Raw genomic sequence first — 20,794 nt, 5'->3', positions numbered from 1 at the left:
TTAATCTCAACTACTTAAATTTAAATTTGAACAATTAAAATTTACCCATTAAAGATTCAATTAAAATTAAAAAGAAACAAAAACAAAAACAAAAAGACATTGTAGTGGACTTGTAATTACCTTAGCTTCCCTGTGGATACGATATTCGGACTCACCGAATTATACTACTTGTGGACAACCTGCTCTTGGGAGTGCAACAATCAAAGTCGCAACAAGTTTTTGGCGCCGTTGCCGGGGAAGTATAATTTAATTTCAAGTCTATTTAATATTGTTTAAAGTTTATTTTTCTTTTTATTGCTTTTGTGTGTTTTTTTTTTCTTTTTGTTTTGCATTTGCATGAGCATTTGGTCACGTACACTTAGTGGTCGACTCATTCGAAATAACCCTTTATTTTTACTAAACATGGCGGAAGAACCCATCCAAGAAAATGAAGATGAAATTCAATCTCAACATGATCATGATAGACGAAGAACACTTAGAGATCACATGAATCCTACACGTACTAGTGCACCTTCATGTCTAGTTTTTCCCCCTGATGCATCTCATTTCAATTTTAAGCCTGGTATTATCCAACTTTTACCCAACTTTCATGGCTTAGATTCTGAAAATCCATACATGCATTTACGAGAGTTTGAAGAAGTGTGCAACACATATAATGATCTAAATTGTAGCATGAACACCATTCGCCTTAAGCTTTTTCCTTTTTCTTTAAAAGATAAAGATAAAACTTGGCTACAAAATCTTAGATCGGGATCCATTCGAACTTGGGATGAATTGCAACAACAATTTTTGAAAAAGTTTTTTCCATCTCATAGAACAAATTCTTTCAAAAGGCAAATCATCACTTTCACTCAAAAACAAGGAGAAACTTTTTATCAGTGTTGGGATAGATACAAAGAATTGCTTAATCTTTGTCCACATCATGGTTTTGAAATTTGGAGAGTTGTTTCTCAATTTTATGAAGGCTTAACACCTAAAGATAGGCAAATGGTTGAATTTATGTGTAATGGAACATTTGAAGATAAAGATCCGAACGAGGCAATTGAGTATCTCGATTCATTAGCTGAAAATGCTCAAAATTGGGACACTATAGGTACAATCGAACCATCAAACAAGATTCAATCTCCTACATCTGGTGGAGGTATGTACACTCTCAAAGATGAACATGATCTTCAAGCTAGATTTACCTCTTTGGCAAGAAAAGTTGAGGCACTTGAATTGAAAAAGAATGGTCAATTAAAATCTGTTCAAGAAATTGTGTGTCACATCTGTGATACAAGTGATCATTTTACAAAAGATTGTCCCACTTTGCCCTCTTTTAAAGAATGTCTCCATGAGCAAGCCAATGTTTTGAACAATTTCAAAAGGCCAAATTTTGAACCATTTTCTCAAAATTACAATCCAGGTTGGCGAAATCATCCAAATTTTAGTTGGAGGAATGATAATGCTGCACAATTTCCGCAACCACATTTTCAAAATCAACAAAATTTTCAAAATTATGCACCTTATGTTCCTCCGCCGAAAAGAAATTTGGAAGATACATTGAATTCTTTCATTGCAAAGCAAGAGTCTATCAATACTCAAACTGCTCAAACCATGACAGACTTGAAAGATACTCTTGCTAAATTTGCATCTGCACTTAATGTTCATGAAAAAGGTAAATTTCCTTCACAACCTCTGCCTAATCCCAAGGATCATCATACACAAATTGGAACTTCTGGAACTCAACCGATGGATCAGGTAAAATCTGTTATTACCCTTCGAAGTGGTAAGGTTGTGGAAAAATCCATTCTTGAACCTTGTGAAGATGATGATAAATCAACTCCAAAGGGTAAGGAAGTGGAACCCATAACTTGCGAAGAGGAGGTTCAACAGACAGTGTCACCACCATTCCCTCATGCATTGAAAAATACAAAAAAATCAAATTTGAATTCTGATATATATGATATTTTTAAACAAGTAAAAGTTAATATTCCTTTATTAGATGCAATAAAACAGGTACCATCATATGCCAAATTTTTGAAAGACTTGTGCACTGTGAAAAGAAAATTGAATGTGAAAAAGAAAGCATTTTTAGCCGAACAAGTAAGTGCAATCATTCAAAATAATAATGCTTTGAAATACAAAGACCCTGGTTGTCCTACTATTTCGTGTATTATTGGAGAACGAAAGATTAAAAAAGCCTTGCTTGACCTTGGAGCTAGTGTGAATTTACTTCCATATTCAGTTTATCAAGAACTCAATCTAGGCGAGTTAAAACCTACTTCGGTAACACTTTTACTTGCTGATAGATCTGTTAAAGTGCCAAGAGGTATGGTAGAAGACGTGTTGGTCCAAGTTGATAACTTTGTATATCCTGTCGATTTCATAGTTTTAGATACACAACCTATTGAAGCTTGTAATGCAATTCCTGTAATTTTAGGTCGTCCATTTTTAGCAACTTCTAATGCTCTTATAAATTGCAGGAATGGAATAATGAAGTTGTCATTTGGTAACATGACCTTGGAGCTCAATGTTTTTAATCTTTGTAAGCAACCACATGACAAAGGAGATGAAAGTGAAGATGAAAATCTTATTGAAACTCTTGTGGAAGAAAACATTCAAGAAGGGAGTACTCGTGATCAATTAGATATTTGTTCAATTGAAACTGTTAAAGAAAATATTGAAATTGATCTTGACGATTTTTTCAGGTATCACTCGTTACCAGGATCAGAGAAAGAATTTGATGAAAAATATGAGAACAAAGACGAACCACCAGTATTGGAGTTAAAACCCTTGCCAGAAGAATTGAAGTATGCATTTCTTGGAGAAGATGAAACATATCCGGTGGTAATTTCTTCCAAACTCTCAAGTAATCAAGAAGGTAAATTAGTTGATATGCTTAAAAGACATAAAAATGCAATTGGTTGGACACTAAAAGATCTTAAGGGCATTAATCCACTAATTTGCACACACAAAATTCACTTAGAAGAAAATGCAAAAACATCTCAACAACCACAAAGGAGATTAAATCCACACATGAAAGATGTTGTGAAAACTGAAGTTCTCAAACTACTTGATGTTGGAATTATCTACCCTATTTCTGATAGTAAGTGGGTAAGCCCAACACAAGTAGTTCCAAAAAATCTGGCATCACAGTGATAAAAAATGAAAAAGGTGAATTGTTAACAAGTCGAGTCCCATCTAGTTGGCGGATGTGTATTGATTATAGAAAATTAAATGACGCCACTAGAAAAGATCATTTTCCATTACCATTTTTGGATCAAATTTTAGAAAGAGTAGCAGGTCATCCCTACTACTGTTTTCTTGACGGATATTCAGGCTATTATCAAATTCCCATTGCACTCGAAGATCAAGAAAAAACTACATTCACATGTCCTTTTGGAACATTTGCATTCAGAAGGATGCCATTTGGTTTATGCAATGCCCCAGCAACATTTCAAAGATGTATGCTAAGCATTTTCTGCGACATGGTTGAAAATTGTTTGGAAATTTTTATGGATGATTTAACTGTTTTTGGGAATACATTTGATAATTGTCTTGAAAATTTGGAAAAAGTTTTAAAAAGATGCGAGGAAATAGGTCTTATTTTAAATTGGGAAAAATGTCATTACATGATTACTTCTGGAATTGTTTTGGGACATGTCGTGTCATCTCATGGAATTGAAGTCGATAAAGCAAAAGTTGATGTCATTGCCAATTTACCCCCTCCAAAAACCATTAAAGAAATTCGCTCATTTTTGGGACATGCTGGATTTTATAGGAGGTTTATAAAGGACTTTAGTTTAATCTCTAAACCCATTTGTAACCTCTTAACAAAAGACAGTGCATTTGAGTGGACTCAAGAATGTCAAAATGCTTTTGATAAAATCATTCGACATTTAACATCAGCTCCTATCATGCAACCTCCTGATTGGTCTTTACCATTTGAAATCATGTGCGATGCGAGTGATTATGCAGTCGGTGCAGTATTGGGTCAAAGAAGAAACGGTAAGCCTTATGTGATATATTATGCAAGTAGAACTTTAAACAATGCTCAAATGAATTACTCCACAACTGAAAAAGAGCTACTTGCTGTAATATTTGCATTAGATAAATTTCGTTCTTATTTGATTGGATCAACAACTATCGTGTTTACTGATCATTCTGCTATTAGATATTTGTTGACCAAACAGGATGCAAAGCCACGACTGATACGATGGATTTTGTTGCTCCAAGAATTTGACATTGTAATCAAAGATAAAAAAGGAACCGAGAATGTCGTAGCCGATCATTTATCGAGACTAGTAACAGGATCATCTTTTGAAATGACACCAATTAACGATAATTTTCCTGATGAACATCTATTTTCAGTTACTACTACACCTTGGTTTGCTAACATAGTAAATTTTCTTGTGACAGGAAAAATGCCACCGCAATGGAGTTCCCAAGATAAAAGAAAATTTTTGAATGAGGTAAAAAACTTTTATTGGGATGATCCGTATCTGTTCAAGTATTGTCCGGATCAAATTTTTCGACGTTGCATACCCGACAATGAGGTAAGTAGTGTCATTAAATTTTGTCATTCAGAAGCATGCGGGGGACATTTTTCTTCAAAGAAAACAGCTGCAAAAATCTTGCAGTGTGGATTTTATTGGCCCACTTTGTTTAAAGACACCCACGAAATCTGCAAGATCTGTGAAAATTGTCAAAAATTGGGTGCGATTTCAAAAAGAAAAATGATGCCTTTGAATCCTATCATTGAAATTGAAATATTTGATTGTTGGGGAATAGATTTTATGGGACCTTTTCCACCGTCGTTTGGATACTTGTATATTTTAGTTGCAGTTGATTATGTTTCCAAATGGATAGAGGCAATTCCATGTCGAACAAATGATCATAAAATCGTCATCAAATTTTTGAAAGAAAATATTTTTAGTAGATTCGGAATTCCTCGAGCTATGATAAGTGATGGGGGAACTCACTTTGTTAATAAACCATTTGCTTCATTAATGAAAAAATATGGTATTACTCACAAAGTAACAACTCCTTATCATCCTCAAACAAATGGACAAGTTGAATTAGCTAATAGGGAGATAAAGCAAATTTTGGAAAAAACTGTTAACTCAAATAGAAAAGACTGGTCTCTGCGACTTAATGATGCACTGTGGGCATATCGAACAGCTTTTAAAACATCATTGAATATGTCTCCCTATAGGTTGGTTTATGGAAAACATTGTCATTTGCCTGTGGAATTGGAACATAAAGCTTATTGGGCGATAAAAACTTTAAATTCAAGCATGGATGATGCCAACAAATTGCGTAAATTGCAACTTAATGAACTTGATGAACTCAGAAATGATGCGTATGAGAATTCAAGGATTTATAAAGCAAAAATCAAATCATTTCATGATAAAACAATTCTTAGAAAATCTTTTGAGATTGGTAAAAAAGTTTTGCTTTATAATTCTCGACTTCACATATTCCCAGGAAAATTACGATCAAGATGGACAGGCCCATATGTTATAAAGCATGTGTATCCTTATGGAGCTGTGGATATTGAAAATCCTAAAAATGGTGATGTTTTTAAAGTGAATGGACAAAGGCTTAAACCATTTTTGGAAAATGAAATATTTCAAGAAGAGTTTATTTCCCTTTCTGATCCTTGATTTTTTTTTTTTTTGTGTTGCATTTGATTATTGTTTGTTTTTATTTCAGGTTTTCTTAATCTTTTTATTTTCCCGGTTAAATGGCGGATAACGGTACTCCGTGACTCTCATAGTCGGTTAAATCAGTTTCCCACAATTGCTGATACAAAAATTTAAAAAAAAAAAAATCATTTCTTTTCTTTTCAAAATGGATGAAATTCTCTCAAAAATTTGTAAATATTTTCCCTCTGTTTCTGAAAATGTTCTAAGAAAAATTTATGCAGGAAGGTGTGAAAGATTGAGATTACTAATGCAAAAAGGAATTCCAGAAGATATTCGTCTTGTAATAGAAGCTAAGGTCCGATTAGGAGGAGAAGTTCCACAATCATTGCTTATTCGGTATTTGCCTGGATTAGGAAAAAGCACTTATGCGAAAAAACGAAGGGCCAAAAGTTTAGGGGTTTGTCATAAGTGTGCAAGATGGACTTGTGACAAACGATGCAGATCTTTGGGATGTGTTTCCAATAACAGAGAAGATAAAATTGATTTCATTAAGAATGGGCTGAGTAAGGAGTCTTTAGATAACATCTTATTGACTCTTGAGACGCATTCTAGTGGACATGTGCATATTGAACTTCTCCGTTTATGGAAACAATTTCAAGATGAGCGTCATAGTCTTGGGAATCTGACTAAAAAAGACCCTGTTTGCCAATTTATAAGAAAATTGGATGGGAAGCATATCCTCGACTCATAGAAGGCGTTGAAGCCGTTTCTGGACGTAAAACCAGAGGAAAATTAAAAAAAAAAAGGAAAGTAAAAACATGACTGGATCCTCTGCACAAACATTGAAAAATATTTGTGTATTTTGTGGGTCGAGTCCTGGAAAAAATGAAGTGTTTGTAGAAGCAGCGAATAATCTTGGAAAGATATTGGCTGAGAGAAAAATTCACTTGGTATATGGGGGAGGTAATATTGGGTTAATGGGATCTGTTTCAACATCTGCTCATCTTGGAGGTAGTCAGGTATTGGGTATTATTCCTATAGCTTTAGCTGAAGGAAATATTACAGGTGTTACGATTGGGGAGGAATTAAAAGTTTCTTCTATGTATGAAAGAATCACTCAAATGATTGAAAATTCTGATGCTTTTATCGCACTACCAGGTGGTTTTGGTACATTAGAAGAAATTTTTCACACTGTTTCTTGGGCACAACTTAATATCCATAATAAACCCGTGGGCTTGTTGAATATCAATAATTATTATGACAGTTTGTTGACATTTCTTGATAAAGCTGTGGAACAGAATTTCATTTCAGAAAATTCACGACGGATGCTCATCTGTGCTTCGACTGCCGATCAATTAATTGATGATTTGGAAGCTTTTGTTCATAAGCCTGATCCGATGATAACAAAGATCAATTGGTCGCAATCAAGCAGTAAGAAAAGGAAGTTGGATCATTGATTCAAAAGTCGTGGATTGGTTTGCGTTTGTTTCAGTTTGTTATCTTCAATAAAGTTCCAGGTGATATCTCTTTCATTATGTACTCTTTATTAATAGCTATTTTGACATTAGGGACAATGTCATATTCCGATTGGGGGGAGAACACATATAAAAAAAAAAAAAAACAAATTTAAAAAAAAAAATTAAATATTATTTTAAAATAAAACCATGTTTATTGTTTGTACCTTAGTAATTTTTTGCAAAAATGTCATACATTACATATTTGAAAGATTTAAATTAGAACATGCATTAATCTATTTAAGAATGTTTAAATTTTATTTGAAAAAAGGTCATTTTTAATATTCTGATCAATATAAAAATATGATTTATGAAATCTTTTTGAGTGATTAACCATTGTGATAAAATTAGGTAGTAAAGTATATGGCCCAAGATATACCTTATAAGAGTGCCTAAAATTTTTGAACTCACACATATTTTGTGAGTGAGTGGAGAGGACTGAGAAAACAGCTTTCGAGCCTTTATTGATCATGAGAGAGACTATCTATTGTTTAGATCTTGAGTTCTTATTTTGAAAAAAAAAATATATATATTTCCTGAAAAAAAAAAGAAAAAAAAAAGAAAAATACAAAAAGAAAGATGTTGAAGATCTATGTAATTTTTAAGTTATATGCTGCGACCCATTTTTCTCTCATAAGAATAAAAAAATAAAAAAAAAATAAAAAAAGAAAGAGAGAAATACATTGTACAAATTAAATAAATATGTGGTCAAAAAGCATAAACTTAGTCTGATTCCATGATGTAAAAAAAAAAAAAATCAGGAAAAAAAAATATAATAAGAACAACTGGATTTTAAATCAATTGATTTTCTATATTTTGATTAGTTTGGCTCGTTTGTCTGTCTGCATTCTGTAAACCATTTTTCTGAGCATTTATCTGTATTCCAACTCCATGAGAGAAATCGTTGCCATAAATTGAAACATTTATTAACCTGTGAGGATATGGAGTTGAGACTCTTACTAGGAATTTCTGAAGGCCGTGTACATTTAACTACCTAAAATAAGCTTTGAATTAATCATCTCAAATTATTTCATAAATTATAATTATGATGATCTTGATATAACTTTGACAGTTTTCAAATTTTATTTAAACACTTAGATAGTTCTGATTACATTTCTATTTAAATTAATCAATATGTTTTGTATTGCTATTAACGCTTAAATTGCTAGGGACTAGCAATAAGCTGGTTGGGAGGTGTGATAAACATAAAAATTGTACATTAATTAAATGTTTTATAATATAAATATATAGTTTTTGTTTTATTAAATTTTTAAATATTATATGTTTTATAATAAATTGTATAAAATATAAGTTGTTGTGTAATTATAAGTTTTTACTATTTTTACAGGTTCGATAAAACAAGAATAACCTTGGCGTTGCAAATGGGATTAAGATGATTCTTGGACCTGTAGAAAGTTGATGTTAATATCTACAATATTGGTGGCAAGCATGAGATAAAAATCCTCTCACAATTGGGATCAAATTAAGCAACAATTAAAGTTACCGAAGGAGTGGCAGTTTTACCATGCTCTAGTATTTTGACCATATCTCTCAAACTACTTGGTCAAATATTCTGAAAAAAATACCACAACTAGACAACTCAATTATCCACATGTTTCATTTTATGTGAAGAAGAAAATTCGGAGAAGATGCTTGTCAAAAGTGATGTGCAATATAATATTAATTTCTTGGAACACCAATGAAGACTTATGTGTAAAAAATAATATTTTATTTGTGGTTGTCTCCCCAAATTTGGCTATAAATAGGGGTGCATTGTAATGTATTGAGATATCCCTCATTCTATGAACAAATCTTTGAGTTCATAATATTTCTCTCTATATTTTTCTTTTATTTCTTCATTTAAATATAATTAGCATGTTAATTTCATATTCAAAGTTTTACACTTTGAATAATGAATAGCTAACTTCCTAAAGTTGAGATGATAAGGTGAAGCTCTTGGCATGATAATAAGGTTATTATAAGGTAAGAATCTATGTTTTATATTATTTAATCATTATTTATTGTTTATGTTATATTTATTTCTTTAAGCATTTTTATACCCTACTTATAAGTGGGAGTTTTGATTTATTGTTGCTATATGTTACACTAAATTCTTGGAACCATTTAAATGTTAGTTTGGTATTACCAACCATTTAAAATGGATGCCTTGAGTTATTATATATAAATATATTATAATATTAAATTCTTGGAACCATTTAAATGTTAGTTTGGTTTTACCAACCATTTAACTTGGATTCCTTGATTTATTATATATGAATATATTATAGTATTAATTTATTGGTACCATTTAAATGTTTGTTTGGTTTTACCAACCATTTAAAGTGGGAACCTTGATTTAGTGTTTACAAATATATATAGCACAATAAATACTTGACCACATTTATAAGTTTTGGTATATATTATGTACTTATAAGATTATAATTTATAACATAATATAAATATGATTATTTAATATATTGGAACCATTTTATTAAGTGGATTTCAATATTGTTCGTTAATGTTAACTTTATTAAAATACCAAGAGTGGATCCTTTAATCTCAACTACTTAAATTTAAATTTGAACAATTAAAATTTACCCATTAAAGATTCAATTAAAATTAAAAAGAAACAAAAACAAAAACAAAAAGACATTGTAGTGGACTTGTAATTACCTTAGCTTCCCTGTGGATACGATATTCGGACTCACCGAATTATACTACTTGTGGACAACCTGCTCTTGGGAGTGCAACAATCAAAGTCGCAACATTCACCGTAAATTAGAAAATTTGCAAGACCACTACGTATTCTATTTAAGACAAAGGATATCTCATCTGCTGTTTCGGGTGGACATGTCACCATGTCCAAAAACACCGAAATTGCATAAGAACCCATATGGAAAAACTACCAAGTAGGTGAAGGAAAGGAAACAGTGAAGGCTCTTTGGTGAAATCCCACATCGCTTGTGATACTTCGAGCCAAAGCGGACAATGTCACAAGTCGACTGGGACGTGACATTTGGTATCAGAGTGATTCTGCGTGAGTTTGGGATGATGGGGCAAATCTCAGCGAGGACGAAGGTGAAGGCTCTTAGACGAAATCCCACATCGCTAAACCACGAGAGATATACTGGGCATTTAAATGAGTGTGTAGCGACCAATTGTGACGCGTTTTAAAGCCGTGAAGCCTCGAGCCAAAACGGACAATATCACAAATGGGCTGGGACGTGACATTTGGTATCAGAGTGACTTTTTAATATTTTTAAACATATTAGAAAATGAGAGTTTTTAAACATATTTTTGATAAAAACACGATTTTTTAAGTTTACCAACTAAAATTTTATTTTCTGATGACCAATTATGTGGCATAAATATGTTATAATTTTCTAATTCACGTTAACATTAAAAAAGTCTATAAAAGTAATCATGAAAAAATATAAAAGATTAACTGAAAACCTAGCCAAACAAATCAATTCATAAAAATTACCGAAGCACATATACAAATACAATGGACACAAATTTAATTCGAGAAGAAAAATGAAATCTAGCTGGCCCACATTAAAATTTTCAAAACTAATTTGGTCTAGCTTCATTTAACAAACAAGTATAAGACCAAATATTTTCAAAAGAACTCACTAAACATGATTCTGCAAGTGTCCTTGGATCATTACGAGGATGTACCAAAACAATTTTGTACTCACCTAACCACTTTAGATTATGAAACAAAGAAGCAAATTTTTCATTCTGACATATGAGCACACAAGCTACTTTTTATCTTTTACAAACGTTGTACTTCAAACCCATTATACTTTGCATGAAATTCATCACGCCCTTATGATGAACACCTTTTTAACAAAAAAATAATAAAATTCGAAATAAAGTTAACAAAAAATAATTACATGAAAACATATACACGTACTTGAATAGAACAAATCCATCTCGACGCGTTCTCTACTTATTCGAGCTTCCATCTGTCGGCTGATTTTGTTCTTCACCCCATATGAAGAAATTGAAATTTCACCGTAAATTTGAAAATTCGCAAGACCACTACATATTCTATTTAAGACCAAGGATATCTCCTCTGCAGTTTCCGATGGACATGTCACCATATCCCAAAACATCGAAATTGCATACGAACCCATATGGAGAAACTACCAAGTAGGTGAAGGAAAGGAAACAGTGAAGGCCTTTCGATGAAATCCCAAATCGCTAAACCACGAGAGAGATGATGTGCATTTAAATGAGCATTAGCAACCCCTTCGGACGCGTTTTAAAGATGTGATGCCTCGGACCAAAACGGACAATATGACAAGTCGACTGGGCCGTGACATTTGGTATCAGAGCGATTCCGCGTGAGTTTGGGATGGTGGGGCAAATCTCAGTGAGGACGATATGTCCCGAAAGGGGGGTGAAGGCCCGTAGGCGAAATCCAACATCGCTAAACTACAGGAGAGATGTTGGGCATTTAAATGAGCGTGTAACAACCCCTTGTGACGCGTTTTAAAGCCGTGAGACCTCGGACCAAAGTGGACAATGTCACAAGTGGGCTGGGCAATGACATTTGGTATCAGAACAACTCCGCGTGAGTTTCGGATGGTGGGGGCAAATCTCAACGAGGATGATGAGTCCCCAAAGGGGGCGGGGGTGAAGGCTCTTAGGCGAAATCCCACGTCGCTAAACCACGGGAGAGATGTTGGCATTTAAATGAGCATGTAGCAACCTCTTGTGACGCGTTGTAAGGCCGTGTGGCCTCAGACCAAAGTGGACAATATCACAAGTGTGTTGGGCCGTGACATTTAGGCCCTTAGACGAAATCCCACACCGCTAAACCACGGAAGAGATGCGGGGCATTTAAATGAGCGTGTAGCAACCCCTTGTGAAGCATTTTAAAGCCGTGAGGCCTCGGGAAGAAAAATGCACTCTAGCTGGCCCACATTAGAATTTTCAAAAACTAAGTTGGTCTAACTCAATTTAACAAACCAGTATAAGACCAAATATTTTCATAAGAACACACTAAACATGATTCTGCAAGTGTCCTTGGATCATTATGAGGATCCAAAAAAAAATATGTACTCACCTAACCACCTTAGATTATGAAACAAAGAAGCACATTTTTTGTTTTGACTTATGAGCACACAAGCTATTTTTTCTCTTTCACCAACGTTGTACTTCAAACTCATTATGCTTTGCATGAAATTCATCACGCCCTTATGATGAACACATTTTTAACAAAAAAATAATAAAATTAGAAATAAAGTTAACAAAAAATAATTACATGAAAACATATACACGTACTTGAATAGAACAAACCCATCTCGATGCGTTCTCTACTTATTCGAGCTTCCATCTGTCGGCTGATTTTGTTCTTCACCCCGTATGCAGAAATTGAAATTTCAACGTCAATTTGAAAATTTGCAAGACCACTACGTATTCTATTTAAGACCAAAGATATCTCCTCTACTGTTTCGGATGGACATGTCACCATGTCTCAAAAACCGAAATTGCATACGAACCCATATGGAAAAAATACCAAGTAGGTGAAGGAAAGGAAACAGTGAAGGCCTTTCGGTGAAATCCCACATCTCTAAACCACAGGAGAGATGATGTGAATTTAAATTAGCGTTAGCAACCCCTTTTGACGCGTTTTAAAGCAGTGATGCCTCGGGACAAAACAGACAATATGACAAGTCGACTTGGCCGTGACATTTGGTATCAAAGCGATTCTGAGTAAGTTTGGGATGATGGGACAAATCTTAGTGAGGACGATAAGTCCCGAAAGGGGGGTGAAGGCCTGTAGGCAAAATCCAACATCGCTAAACCACGGGAGAGATGTTGGGCATTTAAATGAGCGTGTAGCAAACCCTTGTGATGCGTTTTAAAGCCGTGAAACCTCGGACCAAAGCTGACAATATCACAAGTGGGATGTGCTTTGACATTTGGTATCCTAGCGACTCCTCGTGAGTTTGGGATGGTGGGGGAAATATCATTGAGGACGCTGAGTTCTGAAAAGGGGGGTGAAGGCCATTACGCGAAATACCACATCGCTAAACCACGTGAGAGATGCTGAGCATTTAAATGAGCGTGTAGCAAACCCTTGTGACGTGCTTTAAAATCGTGAGGCCTCGATCCAAAACGGACAATATCACAAGTGGGTTGGGCCATGAAATTTGATATCAGAGCGAGCCCGCGTGAGTTTGAGATGGTGGAGCAAACCTCATTGAGGACGCTGAGTCCCGAAAGGGAGGGTGAAGGCCCTTAGGCAAAATCTCACATCGCTAAACCACAAGAGAGATGTTGGGGATTTCAATGAGCGTGTAGCAACTCCTTGTGACGCGTTTTAAAGCTGTGAGGTCTTAGATCAAAGCGCACAATATCACAAGTGGGTTTTAACCATTACGTATGTACGCTTTCAAAGAACAGAACAGAAGGTAATTCCAAGCCTAAATGATGGTTTGCCCATCCGAATATATGATGGTTTGCAGTCGCTTAAATGATGGTTTGCCCATCCGAATATATGATTACAAATATTGTCTTAGTGTTTGCTTGCCTTGGTTATTAACTCCTCGAACAGAATGCAATTTTCCCCGCTTCAGTCATTTAGGTTCAAACATGCACATTTAATTATGATCTAATGCTTTGCAATACTTGACATATGCTTATTACAGGGTTTAATCTAGAAATAATTATGAGTTGCCTGGAACTTAGAATGTTTTAAATATGACAAATCTTGATATCTAGTAATTTAGTTTGTGGTTCAGTAGTGAATTTGGTGGTATCTATATCAATAATTTAGGCGTTCTATTCTTCATTTTCTAATTATTATGATCTATCTAAGCCATCATGATATTTGTCCAGCGACTTTATCGCCCACCTCGTCGGAACCGGAGCTCCCCAGTAGTGAGGGCTGCATTCCAAGAAACGAGTTTAAGTCCCGCAAATCTGGTTTATCCTCTTTTCATTCATGAGGGTATGTTTTGGCTGATGTACAATTTGGAAAAAATGAAAAAAGAACTTTTGATTCCACTTTGTTATTTTCATATTTCATAGATGCTCTTGATATGTCCTTATTCTTACAAGATATGCAGGTGAGGAAGACACTCCAATTGAAGCAATGCCAGGATGTTATAGGCTTGGATGGCGACATGGACTTGTTGAAGAGGTAAACAAACATTATTTTGCTATTTATTTCTGTGCATGATTTAAGGCTTACAATAGTTAGGCTCTGATAAAGGTCATATTTTACAGGTAGCTAAGGCACAAGATGTCGGTGTTAACAGCATCGTGCTCTTTCCAAAAGTTCCAGATGCTTTGAAGGTTCTTATTTGAAGTTTTGTCATATTGTGAATGTAGTTAAATTATAGTGGTTGATTTGATTTGATTGGATTCTACTGTAGTCCTCCACAGGCGATAAAGCTTACAATGAAAATGGGCTAGTTCCACGGACAATACGGCTGCTCAAAGACAAGTATCCTGATCTTGTATGCTATTCTTCTCAATGGAGTCATATATGTGTTTCTGATTATGGTCTTTTTAAGTTAATCAAATCTTGATTATTGTATGTGATAATTTTGAGATGTATATTTGTAGGTTATCTACACTGATGTTGCTTTATATCCATATTCTTCCGATGGGCACGATGGCATCGTTAGAGAAGATGGTAAGACATACTTATGTCAATTTGGTGAATTCTTGCCTTGGAATAAATGAAAGAAAACGGATTGATATAGAATAGGTGTTTCAGGAAAACAATTAAGAACCCAGATTACAAGTAAAAACTAATGATAAGTCTGGAAATATTATCAAAGATTGATTGATCATCAGAGACTTGAATATGATACTAATAACAGTTTTATGAATGTTACATTCTGTGCTGTCTATCATATTGATTACGGACAATGAACATAATTTGAGCATTTGAACAAGATAGAATGTTTTGAGTTACTTTTGAATTACTGCCATATATTGCAGGAGTTATTATGAATGACGAAACTGTGCGTCAGCTGTGTAAGCAGGCAGTTGCCCAGGTAATTTCAATTAAATTTTGAATTCTTTTTCGATATGTTTCTGAGTGATATATATGCTCTTTCTCTGGATTTTGTTATTCGTTCCTCCTAGCGTTCTTTGAGTTGATCCCAATTCTACAATGTTGACTCATTTTCCAGATATGCAAGTTCATTTTACGGTCCTTTTAGAGAGGCTTTGGATTCGAATCCACGTTTTGGAGACAAGAAAACGTATGTATCTTCTCATCAAACTTAATTTTTAAATCTTGATTGCGCTTTTTCGTTTTGGAATTCACTAGCAATAACCTTACTTGCTTTTTGCATGAATGCAAAAATAGCTATCAAATGAATCCTGCTAATTATAGAGAAGCAATGGTCGAAGCCGAGGAGGATGAAGCCGAAGGAGCTGACATTCTTCCGGTTAGTATGGCTTTGTCTTTAATTTCTTTGAGAGTTTGCCTTTGTCTAAATTGATGAGCCCGTTTTAAATTTTACTTGATTGCAGGTGAAGCCGGGTCAACCATACTTGGACATAATAAGGCTTTTAAGAAATTACTTTTCTTTGCCAGTCGCTGCATATCAGATAATGGTTAAAATGTTTTGAGTTCGCTAAAATTCGGGAAATGTATTTTGGCTGAAAAGTGGTGCCTTCTAGATGTTAGATGCAAGTTAAAAAGGAAAAGAGAGGGAAAAAAGGTTCATGATGACATATTATTGTGAGGCATGCATGTTTTGGCAAGGAGAAATTGGTTAAATAACCTCGGTAAATGACCTCCTCAAATGTATTTGAAATATACTTGAAGAGGTCATTTTCTTAAAAAAAAAAAGATACCCCGTTTTTGGCAACATATTCCAAATCACAAGGAGTTCTTTTAAATAGGCGAAGTTTGAATGGCACATGAAACTCAAATGAATTTCCCAATGTTTTGCTTCTGGTCGAGCATAAAATGAGATGAAAGGGTAATGGGGTGCTCCCAATTTGTGATGTTCGAGTAAAATGAGTGACTTACTTACCTTTTTTTGTACATAGGTTTCTGGTGAATACTCGATGATCAAGGCAGCTGGAGGGAAGGCAGCTGGAGGGATTCTTAAAATGATTGATGAGGAGAAAGTGATGATGGAATCTCTGTTATGTCTTCGTCGAGCTGGAGCAGATATCATTCTCACCTATTTTGCTCTCCAAGCAGCTAAATGCATGTGCGCGGAGAAGAGGTGAAGTCGTTTCGATACGGGCTGTGTGTTCATGTGACACAGAAACACTCGAATGCAATGCTTAAGTTATTCAAACGCGGCCGTGGTTGATCAGGCTGAACTGAATTTAGCAGTATGTTTTTTATTGGAATTCTAATGATTTTTTTGGCAAATTAACTTTCATCAAACGGTTCACTAAGAAGTCGTATTGGTCTATGAATTACATCACTGCAAAACAAATACTTTGCAAAGAGTAGAAAAATAAAGATAGATCGACTTAGAAATGAATCGGGGTTCTGAACACAGAACTTCATTCAAATAAAAATAAAGTACACAGGCCATTCATCCAGTTATGAATTTTGCCTAAGCAGTAACGATAACAATGACATTCAATCATCTCCATCGTCAGTAAGAAATTTGCCAGTGCCAGGATTTATGGCTGCGAAGAAGAAGAAGGCCACGTTGAAGAGAATAAGGGGTTCGATCTCGGTGATGGGAACTCCGGTTTCGATGTTCAACTGAGCCAAAGCCCCTTTTCCAGTGACGATCTCTCCGATTATTGAGAATGCAATACCAAGTTGTGCCAGTCTCCCAACGAAAAGCTCGTTGGCTTTCGTGAATCCCAATAAAGGACCTACACACAATTTCAAAATGTATACTCACTATTCAATACCAAAAGAGAGAACTGATTTTAAAACAATTTCGAGAGAGCGGTGAAATAATGGTTAGATACCTCCTCCACCAAGACCCAATGTAGACCTGAAGCCTTTCCCAAGAGCAATAACGGCCCTGTCAAGTCCGGCAGGTTCGTTGACAAATCGGCCGCGGTCGCCTAATGCTCCGATGGCTCCTAACAAGTTGAACAGTATGAAAAATAGAAGAAGAGGCTCAGCTTCGTAGATTGGAATCCCAGTTTCCAAATTCAATTGTGCTAAGATCCCCTTTCCTGTAATTGCTTCTCCAAGAAGTGATGCCTGCAAATTGAATCACGTGACATTTGACACAAGTAAAAAATGCCACAATCTAGTAATTGACAGAGATCCAACAAATGAAGATGTGATTGTCAAGTAAACTCACAGCAAAGCCAATCATGGCAACACGACCAACAAATAGCTAATTATAACGTATTTCTTATTTGTATGTTATAAATTAATAATAATACAAATATAATACAAATATAAATTAATTGTAATACTAAATTTTTTATGCACAACATATGTAAAACAACAATTATGATTAAAAATTAAAAAAATGTATCTCTTATTTGTATCTTATAAGTTAATATTAATACAAATAATAATAAAATACTTATTTTTATAACAATAAGTTTAGATACAATGTATGTAAAATAAAATAATAATGAAATAAATTAATCATAATATATTGAAACATAATTAACCATATTAATTTAAAACTGACAAATTTACGGAGAATAGAGCTATTTACAAACCTTAGCTGCCAAATTTATGGAGAACAGAGCTATTTAATTTACTCATAACCCTATATAAACACGCATACAGAAACTAGTTTTGAGATTTCACGCCTCTCGAAGAGGCGTTGTTAGAAAATTTTAAATGCAAGTCACGTTGGCAGCTGAGGTTTTGGACTTTTCACCGTTGAGTGTATTAATCATAATCAAGCTTGACTTGCTTTTGGACTCTTTCACTATAGTATAATAATTATAATCCACCATTAACTGTATTAATCGTGACCATTGAGTGTATACATCGTGACTTATTTTTTGACTTTTTCACTGTAGTTTGTTAATTATAATCCACCGTTGAGTGTATTAATTATAACGTATTTCTTATTTGTATCTTATAAATTAATAATAATAATACAAAAATAAATTAATTGTAATACTTAATTTTTTATGCACAACATATGTAAAACAACAATTATGATTAAAAATAAAAAATGTATTTCTTATTTGTATCTTATAAGTTAATAATAATACAAATAATAATAAAATAATTATTTTTATAACAATAAGTTTAGATACAATGTATGTAAAATAAAATAAATTAATCATAATATATTGAAACATAATTAACCATATTAATTTAAAACCTCAACTGCCAAATTTACGGAGAATAGAGCTATTTACAAACCTCAGCTGCCAAATTTATGGAGAACAAAGCTATTTGTTAGAAATGAATTTTATTGTGGCGATGTTAATTAAAACCAGCAGACCAGAACAGTAGACTCACTTATCAGAAGCTACTGGTCTAGTAAAACTAAAGCAGTAGAAAGGATAGAAATACAGAACCAGTAGAAGACGTTGCCTAACGTTACTACTTTAATTGTTACCGTTAAAGTTCCTAGTACCAGTATTAATTGCAGCATTAAATACTATACGGAGTCATTTAATGCACTTTACCCAATTAAGTATAAAACAAGACTGATTGTTTTATAGCTTTTCTGCAGGAACATCTTTTGGTAATAAAGCTGATTGTATCAGTTATCTGGAGACATCCTCTGATTGTGAACGTTGAACTCAGTCGATTATATATACATGGATCAAATCCTTATACGACACGACACTTCGCTTAACATCATTTTCAAGGATCAAAGCTATTTTCACTGATCAGACAATCTCGAAATTCCTTGAGTACTTAGAGTTCAACACAAAGAAAAGTAGCACACGCTTCATAGCTAATATCTGATCTTTTGAAGATCATCTTGTGCTACTGATTTTTACACTCTTCACAATCTTTACATCACTTATACTTTATCAGGAAGAGTTTCTGAAAAGAGTCTTTGCAGAACTTTGTGTATCACATTATTTGTGAGTTGAGTAACTAAGAGTTTCAGTAGGCTGAGGTATAAGTCCTTCTGAAGTGGGTGTGTACAAGAGTTGTACTGTAATTTCCAAAGTCTTTTAGTTATACCTTCTGGAAACAGAAGAAGGGGAGACGTAGAAGATTTTATCTTCGAACTTCCATAAACAACTGATGCCTACTGTTTTTATTGTCTTTCAATTACTTCATCAGATTGTTTCCGCACGTTTTATTGTAATCTAGGTGAAGGTATACGTACAAGATAAACTACTATCTCTAACAGGATTTTAGTACCTCATCAGAAGAGAAATAAAAACGAGTAGAGTTTATTCACCCCCCCCTCTAAACTCAACTTCGATCCTCAACAATTGGTATCAGAGCAGGTTATTCTTGTTCGTGAAAATCTACAACAGATGGCACACTTTAGCAAGATCCCTATGTTCTCTAAGGAAGATTTTGATGATTGGAAGATTAGAATGCAAGCTCATCTTGCAGCACAAGATGATGACACGTGGTATGTCATCACAGATGGTCCATTGAAAATATTAAAGCCTAACACAGCTGTTGCTGTTACTGAGGGTGCACCGCAGATGGTTGAAAAATGAAGAAGTGAATGGACCAGTGAAGATAAGAAGAAGGCCAACCTTGATAATGTTGCAAAGGTTATATTGTATAAAACTCTCGACAAGAACACTTTTAGCAAGATCAAAATGTGTTCTACTGCAAAAGATATTTGGGAAAAGCTCAATCAAATATGTGAAGGAAATGAACAGACGAAAGAAAACAAACTGTCTGTAGCAATGCAGAAGTTCGAAAATCTAAAAATGAGAGCTGGTGAAACTCTAAAAGAGTTCGATGAAAGATTCAGTAGCTTGGTAAATGAGCTAACAACTCTGGGTAAAGAGCATAGTAACAGAGAAATAGCCTTCAAGGTGATGAGAGCCTTACCCAGATAATGGGATGTTAAAACAACGGCTATGAGAGTGTCCAAAGACTTGAACAAGTTGGAACTACACGACTTATTTGCAGATCTGAAAGCTTACGAGTTCGAATTGGAAGTAAGAAGTGGAGAAGAGCCTTCAAGCCTACCTACCAAGGCTCTTGTTGCTACTGCTACTGCTTTTACTGCTACTGCCACTACCTCTTCTACTGTTGCTGCAGTTGTACCTCAAGCACTACCTACTGTGATCATTGATAGTGTAGTGACCCGTTCCAGAATCACCTACTAATCAAAAACTAAGCATGCAAATAACCTAATCAACAATAATCAGAGATAACAGCGGAAAAAGTCAACAAAAATACCGATTATACAACTCAATCGAAGTCTAGAATAACTCAAAATAAAAATACCCAATACAACCATATCGAATCAAAACAATACCGATAAACTAAACCAACCAGCTACTCAACGTCCTCCTCCTGCTCCTCCTGAGCTGTCCAACCTGAGGCCTGCCCCGAGGGAATGGGGTGTCCAAGAATAAACAAAACCGAGGACGTGAGCGATAAGAACGCCCAGTACAAAAGTATGAGTATACAGACCTATATGAAATGCACATGCTATGATCATGATACCGGGGTAGTCAAGAAACAGGAATCACAAAAGGATCTCAACAATGCTCAGTCTAGAGGCGCCAAGTGGATAGTGCCGCGCGGTCCAACCTCTGGGTCACTGCATCCAC

At 34.6% G+C, this 20,794-nt stretch overlaps 3 protein-coding genes and 1 long non-coding RNA gene across 4 annotated transcripts in view; 3 read left to right on the top strand and 1 right to left on the bottom strand.

Moving 5' to 3' along the window:
- Nucleotides 1–13,818, top strand: part of LOC140824213 (uncharacterized) — a 40,429-nt gene extending 26,611 nt beyond the window's left edge. Inside the window, 8 exon segments of the mRNA XM_073185808.1 lie at nt 193–236; nt 1,356–1,656; nt 1,750–1,958; nt 3,917–3,975; nt 4,093–4,369; nt 4,402–4,454; nt 5,978–6,249; nt 13,807–13,818. Of these exon segments, the coding sequence (XP_073041909.1) occupies nt 193–236; nt 1,356–1,656; nt 1,750–1,958; nt 3,917–3,975; nt 4,093–4,369; nt 4,402–4,454; nt 5,978–6,249; nt 13,807–13,818 (1,227 nt within the window).
- Nucleotides 13,819–13,981: 163 nt separating this feature from the next.
- LOC140824212 (delta-aminolevulinic acid dehydratase, chloroplastic-like) lies at nt 13,982–15,205 on the top strand. The gene is made up of 6 exons (XM_073185807.1): nt 13,982–14,108; nt 14,227–14,300; nt 14,387–14,455; nt 14,536–14,619; nt 14,729–14,798; nt 15,110–15,205. The coding sequence occupies exons 1-6, from the start codon at nt 13,982–13,984 to the stop codon at nt 15,184–15,186; spliced, it is 501 nt and encodes a 166-aa protein (XP_073041908.1). The 3' UTR covers nt 15,187–15,205.
- A 57-nt stretch (nt 15,206–15,262) lies between these two features.
- On the top strand, nt 15,263–15,746 carry LOC140824651 (uncharacterized). The gene is made up of 3 exons (XR_012116419.1): nt 15,263–15,375; nt 15,483–15,564; nt 15,650–15,746. It is a non-coding gene; the product is annotated as an uncharacterized lncRNA (long non-coding RNA).
- An 843-nt stretch (nt 15,747–16,589) lies between these two features.
- LOC140824650 (photosystem II 22 kDa protein 2, chloroplastic) lies at nt 16,590–17,448 on the bottom strand. Its single transcript, XM_073186207.1, has 3 exons — nt 17,413–17,448; nt 17,069–17,309; nt 16,590–16,969 (listed from the first exon to the last, which is right to left on the bottom strand). The coding sequence occupies exons 1-3, from the start codon at nt 17,425–17,427 to the stop codon at nt 16,725–16,727; spliced, it is 501 nt and encodes a 166-aa protein (XP_073042308.1). The 5' UTR covers nt 17,428–17,448; the 3' UTR covers nt 16,590–16,724.
- Nucleotides 17,449–20,794: the final 3,346 nt, after the last annotated feature.

Source organism: Primulina eburnea, chromosome 2, assembly GCF_022965805.1.
Source record: "Primulina eburnea isolate SZY01 chromosome 2, ASM2296580v1, whole genome shotgun sequence".
Taxonomy (NCBI): Eukaryota; Viridiplantae; Streptophyta; class Magnoliopsida; order Lamiales; family Gesneriaceae; genus Primulina; species Primulina eburnea.
This window is presented reverse-complemented; position numbering and strand designations above follow the sequence as displayed.

Coding starts and splice junctions, on each gene's coding strand:
- LOC140824212 (XM_073185807.1), top strand. CDS start 13,982: ATGATATTTGTCCAGCGACTTTATCGCCCACCTCGTCGGAACCGGAGC. Junction 14,301..14,386: donor GACATGGACTTGTTGAAGAG/GTAAACAAACAT, acceptor CATATTTTACAG/GTAGCTAAGGCACAAGATGT. Junction 14,456..14,535: donor AAGTTCCAGATGCTTTGAAG/GTTCTTATTTGA, acceptor ATTCTACTGTAG/TCCTCCACAGGCGATAAAGC.
- LOC140824650 (XM_073186207.1), bottom strand. Junction 16,970..17,068: donor ATTGGGTCTTGGTGGAGGAG/GTATCTAACCAT, acceptor AATTGTGTGTAG/GTCCTTTATTGGGATTCACG.